General features: G+C 45.3%; 1 protein-coding gene across 1 annotated transcript; it reads right to left on the bottom strand.

Moving 5' to 3' along the window:
* Positions 1–249: 249 nt before the first annotated feature.
* On the bottom strand, positions 250–10,312 carry LOC131204414 (ras-related GTP-binding protein C-like). Its single transcript, XM_058195683.1, has 7 exons — positions 9,994–10,312; positions 9,627–9,830; positions 9,134–9,333; positions 8,092–8,206; positions 7,543–7,685; positions 6,781–6,929; positions 250–4,270 (listed from the first exon to the last, which is right to left on the bottom strand). The coding sequence occupies exons 1-7, from the start codon at positions 10,279–10,281 to the stop codon at positions 4,122–4,124; spliced, it is 1,248 nt and encodes a 415-aa protein (XP_058051666.1). The 5' UTR covers positions 10,282–10,312; the 3' UTR covers positions 250–4,121.
* Between the last annotated feature and the right edge of the window lie 5,155 nt (positions 10,313–15,467).

Consider the following 15,467-nt stretch of genomic DNA (forward strand, 5'->3'; position numbering starts at 1 on the left):
TCCAACCTTAGCAATTTTAAGCCTGGAGGACTTCAACTCCCAGAATTCCCCAGCCAGCACAACTGGCTGGGGAATTCTGGGAGTTGGAGTCCTCCAAGCTTAAAGTTGCCAAGGTTGGAGACCCCTGCTCTAGTCCAATCCCATGCAGGAGACCCTACTCACCATAACTAACAGATGGGAGTTGATGGCCAAATACAGCTTTTTCAGGCTGGTGCTTCAGTGTACATATTTTCCAATGAGACAAACCGAGACAGGAAGATCACTTTATTACAATTTATCAGATTATTGAGACAAAAGGGATTCCTCATTCAAAGATGGAACCCCGATCTTTAGCTTACATCTCCTTTTATAGTTAACATAAAGAAATCTGAAAGAGGAACGTTGATTGGACAGGATAATAGTCTACATATTTATTAAAATGAGGTCTAAAGGGGAATAAATTGTAAGGAGAAAGGTTGTTTAGGGTTCACGAAAGAGATAAGCCAGACCCCAATTTGTATTAACAAACTTATCAGGAGCTAGTCTCCAGCTTGTTTATCAGTTTAGGAATGTTAAAAGCTAATAACATTATCTTGAACAGCACTTTAAAAGAAAGAATATAAATCAGATTAAAATACAAAGTAACCATTTTAGTTAACAAATAAAATCCATGTTATTTGCGTCTTTCAGTCCAGTCTCTTCTTGAAAACTTCCAGTGGTGAATCCAGTTCTACCATAGCATCGTACATGGCATCATTTAATGAACTGAGAATCCTGCTTTATGTGTGCCTTGTCAGAGGCTGAGAGTTAACATATTGTACACAATCCCAAAAGTGTTGTTTCCTTTCCTGGTTTGGTTCTGCAACCCAACAAGACAGACACAGACTTCAGAGGATAATTAGAACTGCAGAAAAAACAATTGCTACCAACCTGCCTTCCATTGAGGACCTGTATACTGCACAAATCAAAAAGAGGGCCGTGAAAATATTTACAGATCCCTCACATCCAGGACATAAATTGTTTCAACTCCTACCCTCAAAACGACGCTATAGAGCACTGCACACCAGAACAACTAGACACAAGAAGTTTTTCCCCGAACGCCATCACTCTGCTAAACAAATAATTCCCTCAACACTGTCAAACTATATACTAAATCTGCACCACTATTAATCTCATCGTTCCCATCACCCATTTCCTTCCACTTATGACTGTAACTTTGTTACTTATATCCTTACGATTTATACTGATATTGTTCCGATTGCTTATTTGTAGCCTATGACTATCATTAAGTGTTGTATCATTGTGTTAAATTTGTACCCTATGACTATCATTAAGTGTTGTAAACGTTGTACCTTGATGAAGGTATCTTTTCTTTTATGTACACTGAGAGCATGTGCACCAAGACAAATTCCTTGTGTGTCCAATCACACTTGGCCAATAAAAATTCTATTCTATTCTATTCGTTGGAAAAGTGAGTTGGCATGTGGCTGAGGGGCAGCATTCAGTGGCAGCAGGTGTCAGGTTTCTAAGATGCAGTTTTGCAGTTCCCTGGGGAAGGGAAATGACCAGACAAAACCAGTCATTGTCCTTGACATTTTGTGGTTCTTTGCTTAAAAGTCCTGTCCCATTAGATTCAGGGATGCTGAGGAAAATGGAGATTGGCAAAGCAGATGACTTGAAGATTTTGTCAGAAGTTGCAATGCAAATATTCAGTGATGTTAACAGACGGGTGAACTGTGACTCTCATTTCTTTTGGTGCCTTTGTTGCAAAACGCTTGAAGAACATAGATCAGGAAAGCACCATCAACACTTTGGCAGAGATTATCACAGACACGGTGGTAACAGACAAAAGAGAATGGCTGCTACATCACAATATACGAGTGAGAGAGAGACACCTCGCCTTCAAACTGCCTTTCTAAAGTTGCCAGCTGGTGCTGCTGCCACCAGTGTCAAAGCCATTAATGGTACTGTTCCTTTTTTTTAGGAGGGCTGTGTTAAGTTATTCCATGTAGAGGATCCTGAAGGCAGCCTCACAAACTTTCTGGTGGCTTTCGCAAGCTTGGCTGGTTTAAGAGCAAGCTTAGTTTACTTTATCCGGTAAGCCAAAGGGGGCCCTCCAAGTGGAGCCAGCTTGGACAGAGGTTCCTGCTGCGAATAAAAAATTGAGCTAAAAGGACTGAAGCCCCACATAGAAGGGAGCTATTCCAAAGTACCCGTGTTTCCCCTAAAATAAGACCAGGGCTTATTTCCTTTTCGACCCCAAAATAAGGACTGGTGCTGCCAGTCATGGGAGGCTGCGTGGCATGTTGTGCAGAGACACTGGTGCGATAAGCCTTGCAGTGTTCTGCCGTGAGTGGTGGCACCAGCACGATGAGCCACATGGTATCCAGTGGCTACAGAAGTCAGGCAGGTGTTGGGGCCTGGGTGGCCCAGCTGCAGCGGTCCTAAGATAAGCGGGTGCAGGACGGGTGGGGCAGCTCCACCCCCCCAGCTTGATTTCTATGCATGTGCCTCACCCCACCTTGTACAACCAGATGGTGGGCAGGGCTTAACTGGGGCTTATTTATGGGGTGGGGTTTATATTAGGCACAGATATTAAAATCGGGGCAGGACATGTTTTCAGGATAGGTCATGTTTTTGGGAAACATGGTAATATCTGAAAGTTTCCCAAGAGAATTACATTACTGTTTTTCCATAAATAGGTGGTTGGTTTTCCTTACAAGTTGAAAGGAAACACAATTAAGCAGAAGGAAGAATTTCTGCAAGCTATTAATTAAGACTGGCAGCCACCACTAATAATAACAACAGCTGTTAGCTCCTTGGATAGGACTTGAACTGTTTAATTTTTACCAATTCCAGGCTGTGAATTGAATTGAAGATTAAATCTTAAATAACAAATAATAATAGTGTAAATTATTTCAACACAATTGTATGCACCTTTAAAACTTCCCATTGGAAATACAAAAATTGTATTTCCTTGTATTTCATTCAGAGGAGAGAAACTTGTCGAAATAAAGATCTTTTATTAATGCAGCCTGGGAACATATCCGCTCCAGACCTGGCCTTCCGGCAGAATGCAAACCCCCGTGAAGAGTGTTAAAGCATCTGTGAAACCTTCAACAAACTCACACGGACCTTTTGAGTAAAGAACAGAGTCTGAGGCTCTGGAAGTGCTCTCATCATTAAGAGAATGGCATTTACCTGCCCGAACACAGAGGATCTACAGGAAGGGTCACAGAAAACATTTCATCAGATGGAAAGTATTCTTACTGAAGGAAGTTTCACATCTTGTTAAAAATGAGCAAAATTATTTGCAACTTATAACCCAAACTTATAATTGCTCCATTCTTGTCAAAGCCGTACGTATCTTTTTAAAAAATAAAATGGCCCGCTATGTGATCATGCGGTCTCAAGAATGAAATATGGAATGAAACTGAATGAATTCTAGCCATAGTAGCCATGGCAGGATGAAATGGAATTATTTGTGAAGAGTGTAAAGGCTTCTGATCAGTCGTGCCCACTCTAAGGGACGGTGCTCCTCTCCATTTCCTAGCTGAGGGAGCCAGCGCTGCCCAAAGAGGCTTCAGAAAAATAGTGTACAAGAATGAATAAAAAAACAGTGCAAGAACGAATGTGGGAACCGATACCGAGTGACCAAAAGCTTGACAATTCAAGGCATAACATTTCAAACAGTTCTGAGGACAGTTAGAGCTAGAAAAGCAGATAAGCGCTTTCATTCCATGGGTTTGCAGAGGAGAGGTCACAGGATATATTACTTTTTGCAGGCATTACCACAAAAGTATGCAACAACTCAGGTGGAATGTGTTGAGCATGTACTCAAATAAATTATTTACCACGTTTGAATTTCAGAGCCTCTGGAGCACATCCTGAAACAAACAAGGAAGTTCTCCCGTGGAGGAGACGCTGCCTGCCTAATTACAACGAAAGGCACCACTCTGCATCTCGGCTTCCCCTCATAGGGTCTCTCCTGGGTGTCCATATGAGCTATGACAACAAGTCCCCAAGGCAGACTCCGCTTGCTTCAAACGAAACGGATGACGTTGTGCCGCCCGTCCTCTGTGCTGCTGCTCCTGCCCCGATCCAGACCCAGGGTAGACAAGCCAGCCCCAGGCCATCCTGACTCAGTCCTCCTTCGGGGTGCCGTTATGAGTCACCGCTTTCAAATTGGGAATGTTTGCTTGATGGCCGCAGGGGCGGTGAGAGGAAATGCCCACTTCAAAGACCTCGTGGATGGCCTTCCGGAAGCAGTGGAAATTGTAGTCTATTAGGCCTGCGAAGAAAAAGAGACGGGGAGGAGAGGGAAGAGAGGCGTCAGTTGGGAAGATCTCAGAAAACGAGAGATGTAATGTGGAAGCTTTGGAGATTGAGATGCGGTGGATGCGATCTGCCCCCTTCTGAGCCCAAAAGGTATTATCCGAGATGATAAAAATTCCAATAAGAGGGAAACAACCCACTTCAGATGCAGAATGGTTGTTTTAAGCATAACACCTGTCCAGTTCTAAGCATTTTGCACGCCTGCTTCCTTGTCCTGCATGCTCCCAGTTTCCCACACACGGTTTCCAATTCCCCTCCTGCCCTCTTGCTGGGAAGCAGCCCTCTCCTTTCTTGCAGCTCATGCCGTTTCTCCTTACAAAGAGAAGCAAAAAGTGATCTCGGCCACCTAATTTGTTTATTTATTTATTTAATCACATTTTTATACCGTCCTATCTCCCAAGGGACTCAGGGCGGTTTACAGCCTAATAAAAATACATATAAATACAAAATAAAACACCAATTTAAAAAACTTATTAAATAAGGCCGAATATTAAAACTACAATAAGATAATAAAACCCCGTTAAAACCAAATTTAAAATTTGAAATTCTAGTCCAGTCCTGCGCAGATAAATAGATGTATCTTAAGCTCGCGGCGAAAGGTTCGAAGGTCAGGAAGTTGGCGAAGTCCTGGGGGAAGTTCGTTCCAGAGGGTGGGAGCCCCCACAGAAAAGGCCCTTCCCCTGGGCGTCGCCAGCCGGCACTGCCTGGCTGATGGCACCCTGAGGAGTCTCTCCCTGTTAGAGCGCACGGGTCGGTGGGAGGCAATCGGTGGCAGCAGACGGTCCCGTAAGTAACCCGGCCTTATGCCATAAGTAACCTAAGAGTTGATAAGCAGCACAGCCGGCGATGCTGCAATCAAGCAGGAGCTCTCTTCCCAATGGACAGTTGCCTAAAAAGTCCTCAATATATCAATTCCCTTGGATTTAGGACTGAAGCGACGATTCTCTACTAAGAGAGACTGTCACTCGGTTTTCAATTTTTTCACGGCAATAGCACTGAAAATGGTCCCTAGTATCTTTATATGGGATAAATCAATTAGAAGAATTCCAGAATGCTGAACTGAGCAAGTTCTCCAGGGGAAATGTTTGAAAGTTGGGTTGGGCAAAGAAAAGGCGGCTTATTAGCAGATGTCCGAGGCGTTTGCAGAGACAACAGAAAGACGAACTAATAATTATTTCTAAGAGAACTGCATTTCAAAGAATGTATGGTAAGTAAGATTTTCTAGAGGCTTCCCTACCTCTTCTTTTCCTGGCTTACCAAAAATGTTCTATCAACTGTGGGGCACCTACTCAACCGAAAATCTCCAAAGAAGTTATCAAATAACTCTCTTTAAAAAGCATTTTGGAAAACACATAGAATTTTGTGCAAATATTTGAGAATTTATACTAGTCTTCTAACAGAGACTAATGGATAAAGAAAAGACAGAGGGCATCAATCCAAGCAATTTGATCAGCTTTCAACCAGTTTCTAACCTTTCCTTTGTAAGGATTATCTGGGCCCCTTTCAGTCAAGATTCAAGCCAGAATACAAGATGGAAATGGCCCACATCACACGGCCACCGCAAGGAGTGGGAATGGGCTGATGCATCCACCCTTGCTGTTCTTCACCTCTTAGCAGGTAATCAATATAGTTAATCAATTAATTAATGCCTAGTTAAATATTTGTTTTTAAATTCTTTTTTAAATTTGTTATTTATTCGCTGTATTTTAAGATGGCTGTACACCGCCCTGAGTCCTTCAAGAGAAGGGCGGTATAAAAATTAAATTATTATTAATTATTATTAATTATTATTACAGGCGATACTCTGCCTGTAGCTGTCACAGTCCACCATGTAAGACAGCCAGCCATAAAACTAGCAGAGCGCATCCAGGAACGCCAACTAGCAGTCAGAAGACAGGATGAAAACTCCTGAATTACACCATCCATGGACACACTTCACTGTAGTTTCAACTGGGAAACTTTGAGCACCTTAGACTAAGCCAAGGCCAAAAACTCCAGAGAATTCCTAGAAGCCATTTCGCCAAAAGGAGTGATAAGTTAACAGTTTTATGGAACATCCCGAGCAGCCTCTGCTTCCAATGAATTGCACATCGGAAGCATTTCTAAGGTTGCTCTGTGATACTTGGAACACTTGAGCTTTGTTCCAACTTTCACCTCTCTAGGACAGGGGTCCCCAACCCCCATGGCCTGTTTGGCACAGTTCCCCTCTTGCCCCCTCCCCCCGCCAGGTTGCCAAGCCGTACAGGTTGGGGACTGCTGCTCTAAGACACAGCCAGCTCAGACTAGATATTTCAGATGAAACGGTTTTCCCCAGAGTTTGAAGCAGGGCGCATTTTCTATTTTGGAAAAAATAACAAAACTATGATTATTGTTTTTCATGGTGCTGTTTGTGCTGCTGGTCCGTGACTGTGATATTGATTGATTGGACGGAACAAAATTATGAGGCGCACAAGTCCAGTTGCTCACCTTTGCGTTCAAAACTTTCTTCTCTGAGGATACACACCAAGGCTAGAAATTTTGTCACTTCTTTTAAATATAAAACAGTTGTGTTATTGAGTTTTATAATTGCCATAGATTCCTCGTCATATGCACTACCGCTGCCATCTTCTTTTAACCTAGAGTAGGTTGAAGGAAAAAGACTCAACATACCTGAGATTTAGATTGACCACTTAAACTTGATACAACTCAGATGCCTCATTTATATTTAAGCAACTGAACAGAACTTTACAACAATGTACAATCTTTACAATTTATGACAACTTCGGAAATGTACATTTGCTTTTTAGCTTGATTAATCTGAAAATATGTTTTAATATCCTTACATTTATATTAATATATATTTATGTTAATATAAAAGTCAGCTTACCATAATACTGAAAGACTTGTTATTTTATTTATTCATTAAATTTATATGCTGCCCATCTCATTGACAAGGTAACTCTGGGCAGCAGTTATATTTTGAGAGAAATACCTGTCCTGGGATCATGACGTGAGACATACCAGGCTTCATAAGGACGCTTGCTCAGGATTCCAGACAAAATCAGTTTGGACAACAAAATTATGCCAACAATAAGCAAGGCGGCATAGCATCCCCCACCTTATCAACTAAATCCTTCGCAATTTTTAAGGTTCTCCTGCATTTCTCAAAATATCCCTGAACGGTAAAGGATCTTAGAAGTCAGACTTCTTTCATGGTTGTTGCTCCGTATTTCTAGAGCATTTACTTACCCATATATGCAAGAAACATCAATGACAACGTCAATCATGTCGCAACATAACTCGTAGGACTGCATGTCAACAGGGGAACTGTCTGTTGCAATATAGATCTTGCTGACAACATCAAAAAGAAAAGCTTTCTCAATCCCCGAGTTCTTCAGGAAATGAAAAGACAGGTTTAAATTAAGATTACATCTCACAAATGCCCACATTTGTCCCAGGACTCATTTGCTTTTCTTTATTTTGCAATACTTTATTGTATATACTTAGGAGATAAAAATAGCCACCATATAAAGGAACTATTGAATACGCCACATATTTTAATTATTTTACTAGCGTGCAATCCAAATCTTCGATATACAAAGATTATTAGTTTAAAATAATCGGTTAAAGCTCAGCAGGATCGAGCAGTCTCCAACCCACCTCTGCTTTGGAGGCAAAAGTTCTTCCCAAGATCTCTTGGTGTCAATTTCACCATCTCCTAAATGAAAATCACTCATTTGCTAACCTTCACCACATTATTCACCCTTTCAAAATGGGGAGTAATTAACTGCTACTTACTGATATAAAGATATTCAGCAAGTTTTCCAAAGTGGGCAGCTGTGGAATGAGCTTCTGCACCACCTTACTGAAGGCCTCAAATATTGAGTGATCATAGATGCTGGTCAAATAAAAGCTATAAAAAAAAAGAACTCTATAATTAGTTACCGGAATGGTTTCAAATGTTACCTGCTGTTTTGGCCAAACTAATACCACCACCGATACCATTCTCCAACTGGAATCTGTTGAAATTCATTTCTTTGTGTGATTCACAGTTAACTAATATAGTTATGATTTCAAGATGAACCAAATTTCAGTTTTCAAAAATTCAAGAAAATGATAAAATCAGAAAAATGCCAGATGAGGAAAAAGTAGAGTTGCTAATTGTGACGGCATTTAAGATTCAGAAAAAGTATATTCTGGGCTTTGGCTGCTCCCTTCCCCACCCAAAAATTAGTGCCGAATCATTAAACAAGCGTGCAGGTCATTAAGTGGAGCATGAGGTGCCTCAGGCATGGGGAAGGTCCTTGGAAGCTGAGGAGAGGCCCTGGTCCTCCCAAGGCCTCCTCCACCACCACCTCGATGCCCCATGCTCCACTTCCTGCCCCCTGGCCTTTCCCCACTCTCACCGGATCGCCACAGGACTGATTCGCATCCAGCAGCCCAAACACCCTCCTCCTCTTCCAGAGCACCGGAATGGATTGCTTTATCGCGTGGCTGCATGACACAATTCTGGAAGCTGCTGCCACTTTGTGTGGGAGACAAAATGGCGGCCACATTCACCTGGGAACAAGGTTTGCCGTTTTGCTGCTTAAGGCGGATTGCACAATGCTTTCTTCAGCTTTGGCAGCCAAAGGCAGCATTTTGTTGTTGTGGCGCTCAGCAGTGGCATTTTCTGGCCAGGGAAAAACGGCAGCCACTTCTGGAATCGTGCCATGGGTACCATCAAATCAGCATTTCTGCACTGAAAGAGGCCTCCCTGCTATTCACATGTTCTGGCCCCAACTTGCAATTAGTAACTGCCGTTCAAAAGCATGGAAAAAACTACAGAAATTTCACTTGCCTAAGATGTAGTTTTTCTAAGCCAGCATCGGCAAGATCATCATTGGCTCTTTGATGGATGTCCCTTTGAGTTTCAATTTTATGGTCATCCGATAAGCCATCCACTTTATGAATGAAAACTTCAAAGTTCATTTCTGGATTGATTTTGTAGGCTTTGGAAACCGTAATATGGAGCCTGGTTAACGCTTCCATGTAGTCGTCCTGTAAAAGAAATGGAATATATCTGTTTTTGCAGATCCGTTCAGTTCACTGGACGCGTAAAAACTTGCAAGATCGCTGTGAGCGTTTCTGCAGATCTTGGATCTTTTCAGGAGTCCCAAGAACAGCCTTGACCGGGGACCATTTCTAGACCCTTGGAGGTCAAGCGCCGGGAGATGAGAAGTTGGGACAAAAGCAGAGGAAACCATAACAAGTTCACGGCATCGTTGGTTACCGCAAACCGTGGTTAGTTTATACTGAGCTGAGCGTTGCTCTCTGTCCCCCCAGTTGCCCACCTGGGCGTCAATGACGTAAATGAGAGCTCCGGTGCCTCGGAAGATCATCTCGTAGTCAAAGGTGGGGTCGAAGAAATCCATCTGGCCGGGGAAGTCCCAGATCTGGAAGTTGACGAAGGAGCTGTTGGAGACGTCGTCCTTGTAGATTTTGTTGGTGCTCTCCAGGAAGAGCGTCTCGTTGGGGGACATTTTGTGGAAGACCACCTGCCGGGCACAAACCACAGGCTGCTCAGGCCGGCCCTCCTCCTCCTCCTCTTCCTCCTCCCCCATTCCTCCCCCCTCCCCCTCCCTCTCTCCCCCCCCCACCCGCAGCCTCGCCAGCCCTCCCGCCAGGGCCCCGCAGAGACCCGCCTTCGCCGAAGGGCACCTTCTGGATCGAGGACTTCCCGCTGCGCCGCAGCCCCATCAGCAGGATGCGGGGCTGCTTGGAGGAGTCGCCCCGCCGGCCCCCAGCCCGCCTCCGGGCCCCGCCAGGCCGAGGCCGCCGCCCGCCGCCCGCCAGCTCGGCCCCGTCGTCCTCCCCGGCCTCGTCCTCGTCGGCGCCGTAGCCGAAGTCTTTGGGGAAGGCGTCGGCCGCGCCCAGGCTGCCCGCGGGCAAAGCTCCGCCGGACAGCTGCGCCGGCTCCTCCGCGGCCCCGAACGGCATGGCGGCCATGACGAGCCCGGCCCGAGGCGGACGCCCAGCCGATTGGCCGGCGCCGGCGCGGAGGTCACGTGACATCCAACCAAGGACACACCTCCCTGGCTCCAGGCTGCTTCCGGGTCTGGTCCGCCGCGGGCGCCCCCTCCGTCCGGGAGGTTTCAGGGTAGCCAGCCCAGCCGAAGCCCCTGAAGCCCCCGGGCGCTTCGGGATCCGGAGCCCCGAGAGCGAGGCTGAAGGCGGGGAAAGGAAGAGGCAGCGTTAACCGGATTCGCGTCCTTGTGAGCCACGAGTTGTAGGGAGGGCACAATCTGGCTCCATCTAATGGAAGGTGTGGAAGTCAAGTGGCAGATCTTGTCCAGAACTTGTCCTGGAGGGAGGGAAGAGGAAGAGGCAATGGAGGGGGATGTGCAAAGGCTGGTGAAATGCTGAAATTCTGTGACTCAAAAGGTGAATTTACAGTGCAGGGGATGGAAAAGGTCCCAAATTTAAACTAGCCACAGTTGCTTCTTGAGCCGTGTTAATGAGATGAGGCTGCTAGGCTAATTTGTAGGGGAGATAAATCAGAATAAATTAACATAATTACCAAGCAGGTTCCCATATTATGGCAAGATGTACATTAAGTACCTAACCCAGAGGCAAAACCTTGGATTGACCATTACTTGAGCTGCAAAGCTATTTAATCCTTTCCAGTTTCTTAATAATTTCCAGAATAAGATCTTTCAAAGCTGGGACATGAGAATGCATTTATTTTCTGGATTGCTTCCAGAGACAAAAAAATGTAAAATACAATCCATTTTATTTCAGGTAGACTATATCAGTCCCTGGAAGCTCTATAAAATGTTGTGTCACCTAAACCTTTTCCCATCTTTCCCCTCTTGCTTCCGTATCAGATCACCTTCAGCAGATTAGAACTCTGATGATGTTACCTAGGTAAGGTAATGAAACATTTTAAGAAAACAAGCAAACTCAGAGAGGACCCCTCAACTCTCAGCTCCTATCCAGGCTTGCAGGGGAGAAGGTACTTAAGGAAGGACATGGAGTCCCAAAGGTGCTTTTTCAAAAGTGCTCTGGACTGAAGGGTGGAGAATGGAAGGATTTATATTCCTTGCCGTCGTTCTTCCACCATTCCACCTCATCCCTCAACTCTTCCCATCCTCTCACTGTGGCGACTGCATAGCAACAATGTCTGGGAAGCAAAGCAGCAGCTGAAGCCCAGTGACAAATTATCACAGCTCACATCTTCACACTTTTGCTCAACTTATCTGAACGCTGCTTCTCTGCTGTAAGGATCCGTAGCATTGATGAGGCAGATGAGGGTCCATACCAGGGCCAAAAAAAGGTATCCTGTGCATCTGCTGAACCTGGGTAGGGGAGTGACCGAGGGCGAGTAGAGAAGGAAGGGAAAGAAGGGGCTTCAAAAGCTGAAGATGCCTGCGATGAAAGCCAAGGCTTGGCATTATTTTGTGAAGGTCTCTCAACCGTCTCTGTAAAGGCTGCTGTGTTGTTAGCTACTTAAGATTGTGCCCATTGTGGTGCCATTTGACGTAGTTGAATGGATAAAGTTGCCATTGATTCCTGTAAGCCCAACGGCCTCTCATAGTTCGTGCACTCAGGGCCTCGCTGCCAGGTCACTCTGGTTATTACATATTCAGAATAACAGAGTGGGAAGGGACCTTGGAGGTCATCTAGTCTATACCCCCACACTCCCGCTGAAGCAGGAGACCCTATAGCCTTTCAGACATATGGTTGTCCAATCTCTTCTTAAAACCTCTGAGACAAAATGGGAAAAGTTGTCCTCTCTCCCCTTCCCCCTGCATAGCGTAAGTCATGCACTGCTTTCTGGGACACAAAGGTATGAGCCTGGTAGAAGACTCTCATGCAGCTTCTAAGAGACCTGATGGTCTTGAAAAGCCTCTGGAGGCTAGTCAAACCCTTTTAGGTAATGTGGGAGACTCCTTACTGTCCTGCCTCTTTCCACCCCCTCCCCAAGGCCCACCACTCTCCTCTCTAGGACTCTGATTTTTTTTTTTTTTGGTCAACTTCATGATGTATGGCATGCCATCAAAACAGAATGTTCTGTTCCTCCCTGTGAACAGGTTAAGGGGAGTCCACATTGCAGCTGCCGCTGCTGGGATGGAAAGATAGGAAGTTATCAAGTGGTTTTACAAGCTGGCATATTTTCAGAAGAACTGAGGCAGGTCACAAAGATATCATAGTAAAGTATGGCATTCCTGCTCCATCAACCCAAAATGTGATGAATCCTCCATATCACCATTCTTATCCATCCCATGGAGATCCAGTGGGATAAACAAAATCACCCAGGGGGAATTCATGGTCTGAAGTGTTACTCTGATTGGCCCTACCATGGGGTGCAGAGATTTATTGGGAGGCCACTGCTCTCAAGGCAGCTCCTCATAAAAGCTTAAGCCACCCCATCAGGATGACATGTAAAAGTTCTGCTGGAGGCAGGTAAACTGCAGCAAACTGGAATGCTCTGGGCAACAGGTATATTGGTACATTCAGAAGTATGTGTGTGTGTGTGTGTACACATACAGACATACAACATACAAGATAAAATATTAAATTAACGTGAACCATGATAACATCTCCATAATATGGTGCCGCTGAGTTGCAATAGGATAAATGCTACAATTCAATACCTAATGAAGCTAACCACCTAACTGCTTAACTGTTTCTGGTGTGGCTACCATGAAATTATCCCAGGTGCCTTGAAATTTCCTAAGGAAACATTCTCAAACTTTGTTTTGTTTGTTTGTTTGTAAAATTTATTGACCACAGGATGTATGTATTATCTATCAAGATCTCCAACGTTGGCCTGGCACCTTGTTGGGTTCCTGCCACCGAGAGGAAGGGAGGGGGGAGGCATTTTGGGCCATCCACACCTAGGTATCTAATGATGGGAAATGGGGAAGGGGGAAGTGACAATGGAAGAAGACCAGATCACCAAACCGGCTGGTACCAGGATCTTCAAGGCCGTTTGCCCTGAGAATGGAATGTTACCAGTTTCAGACCTCAGGGTTGCTCAAACCATCTTAGTGGTATGGCATTGGCTGGCTGGGGGTCTGGTCATGGGGGAGGGATTGGGGGTTGGAAAGAAAAGCTTTGTATTTTGTGCAGGAATCCACCTGATTTTGCTGCAACCAGGTTCTTTCAGTACAAGTCCCTTTCCTTCAACTGAATTGAGTCACGAGTCTTATTTTCTGGAAAGAGTGCAGAGAAGAGCAACAAAGATGATTAGGGGTCTGGAGGCTAAAACTTATGAAGAACAGTTGCTGGAATTGGGCATGTCTAGTTTAATGAAAAGAAGGACTGAGGGTGACATGATAGCAGTCTTCCAGTATTTGCGCGGCCTGCGTGGCCTGCACTGGCTGCCGGTAGCCTTCCAGGTACAATTCAAGGTGCTGGTTACCACCTTTAAAGCGCTCCATGGCTTAGGACCGGGGTATTTGCGAGACCGCCTTCTGCCACCGATTGCCTCGCAACGACCTGTGCGCTCCCACAGAGAGGGCCTCCTCAGGGTGCCGTCGACCAAACAATATAGGTTGGCGGCCCCCAGGGGGAGGGCCTTCTCTGTGGCGGCACCAGCCGTATGGAACGAGCTACCTCCGGGGTTACGCCAACTCCCCGACCTCCGGGCCTTCAAACGTGAACTGAAGACTTTATTATTTCACCAAGCGGGACTAGCCTAAGACATATTTTAGCGAAATTTTAATGGGTTTTAATCGGTCTTTGACCGTTTTAGTGATTCGGCCATTAAATATTTGCTTTTAATTGTTTTTAAATTGTTATTTATTATATTTATACTGTATTTGTGTGTGTATTTTAATATTGGCTGTACACCGCCCTGAGTCCTTCGGAAGATGGTGCGGTATAGAAATGTAATTATAAATAAATAAAATAAATAAATAAAATAAATTTGAGGGGCTACCACATAGAAGAGGGGGTTAACCTATTCTCCAAGGCACCTGAAGGCAGGAGAAGCAGCAGTGGGTGGAAACTAATCAAGGAGAGAAGCAACTTAGAACTAAGAAGAAATTTCCTGACAGAACAATTAACTCACTTAACAACTGTCAACAGAAATTTTGGGCTCAATTATGGTCATAAGTCAAGGATTACTTGTAGTTGCAGAAAAGAAAGAAGAGCCAGGACACCAGTGGTAGGATGCTACCGGTTCGCCCTGGATCGGGCGAACCGGTAGCGGTGGCAGTGGGAGACTCTGCCCACCCAACCAGACGTTTCTGTGCACGCAAGCGCCCACGCATCCACAAGTGAAACAGTAGTGACAGGATTTGAAACCCACTACTGCAGCACACCATCTTAGCTGGTGCTGGTACCACCCATAACAGCTTAGACCAGCCTTGGGGCTCTTCCCGCACATGGTCTCTTCTGGTCCTTGAACCCAGGGAAAGCCTACTGGTAGATGAAGCGTGGCCCCAGAGCACCATGCGTCAGCAATGGGGATGGACAGTGTTGCTGTTGGGACGGGGTGGTCTCAGGGCTGGGACTGCTGGGAAAAGACCTTTGCCCCCAGCATCACGCACAGCCCTTCCTTCCCTTCCTCTACAGTCAGCTGGAATGTTTCAGGGGGAGGGAGGCGGTTGACAGCAGACTGTTCCTTTCCATATTTACATTGCAGAAGGATGGAAGGTTAATATTTCCCTTGCAAAAATACACACATTACAAAAAGTGGTTGCACTGAAGCCCCCCTAAAGGCACACCAGTTGGAGGGGAGAAAGTGCTACAGCATCATTCTATGTCTTTGTTTTAATCTGAAGTCTGCAGTCAAGAAACTTGGATGTTAAAATAATAAATGTAACATTTATATGTTATCATATACAAACATTTATTATAATAAATCTAATAAATCCACTCTTTCTTAAGAGATAATCTCGGTGCCCCAGGCCAGCTGGAACCCATCCAGCTGCCCACTCAGTGGGCCCTTTGTTCAGGGGACTTGCCCGAAGGGATCCCTGGGCAAGCAGGGGGCCAGAGCTTCTCTGCCAGCCCAGCTTCCCTGCTCCCCAGGGAGGCCATGCCCAGCAATGGTCTGCAGGCTGCCACATGGACAAGCCCCAACTTAGAATTGCTGGAGGCTAAAGACCAGGACGACCAAGGGGAGTTGCTGTTGCCTGCAGGACAGTGACGGGGCAACATCAGATTAGATTAACAGAGTTGGA

Source organism: Ahaetulla prasina, chromosome 10 (assembly GCF_028640845.1).
Source record: "Ahaetulla prasina isolate Xishuangbanna chromosome 10, ASM2864084v1, whole genome shotgun sequence".
Lineage (NCBI taxonomy): Eukaryota > Metazoa > Chordata > Lepidosauria > Squamata > Colubridae > Ahaetulla > Ahaetulla prasina.

Bases quoted from the DNA above. Each gene is read 5' to 3' on its own strand.
- LOC131204414 (XM_058195683.1), bottom strand. From the start codon at position 10,281: ATGGCCGCCATGCCGTTCGGGGCCGCGGAGGAGCCGGCGCAGCTGTCC. The intron at 9,831-9,993 runs GTGCCCTTCGGC...TGTGCCCGGCAG, and splicing joins GGAAGTCCTCGATCCAGAAG to GTGGTCTTCCACAAAATGTC. The intron at 7,686-8,091 runs GTAAGTAGCAGT...CATTTCCTGAAG, and splicing joins TGCTGAATATCTTTATATCA to AACTCGGGGATTGAGAAAGC.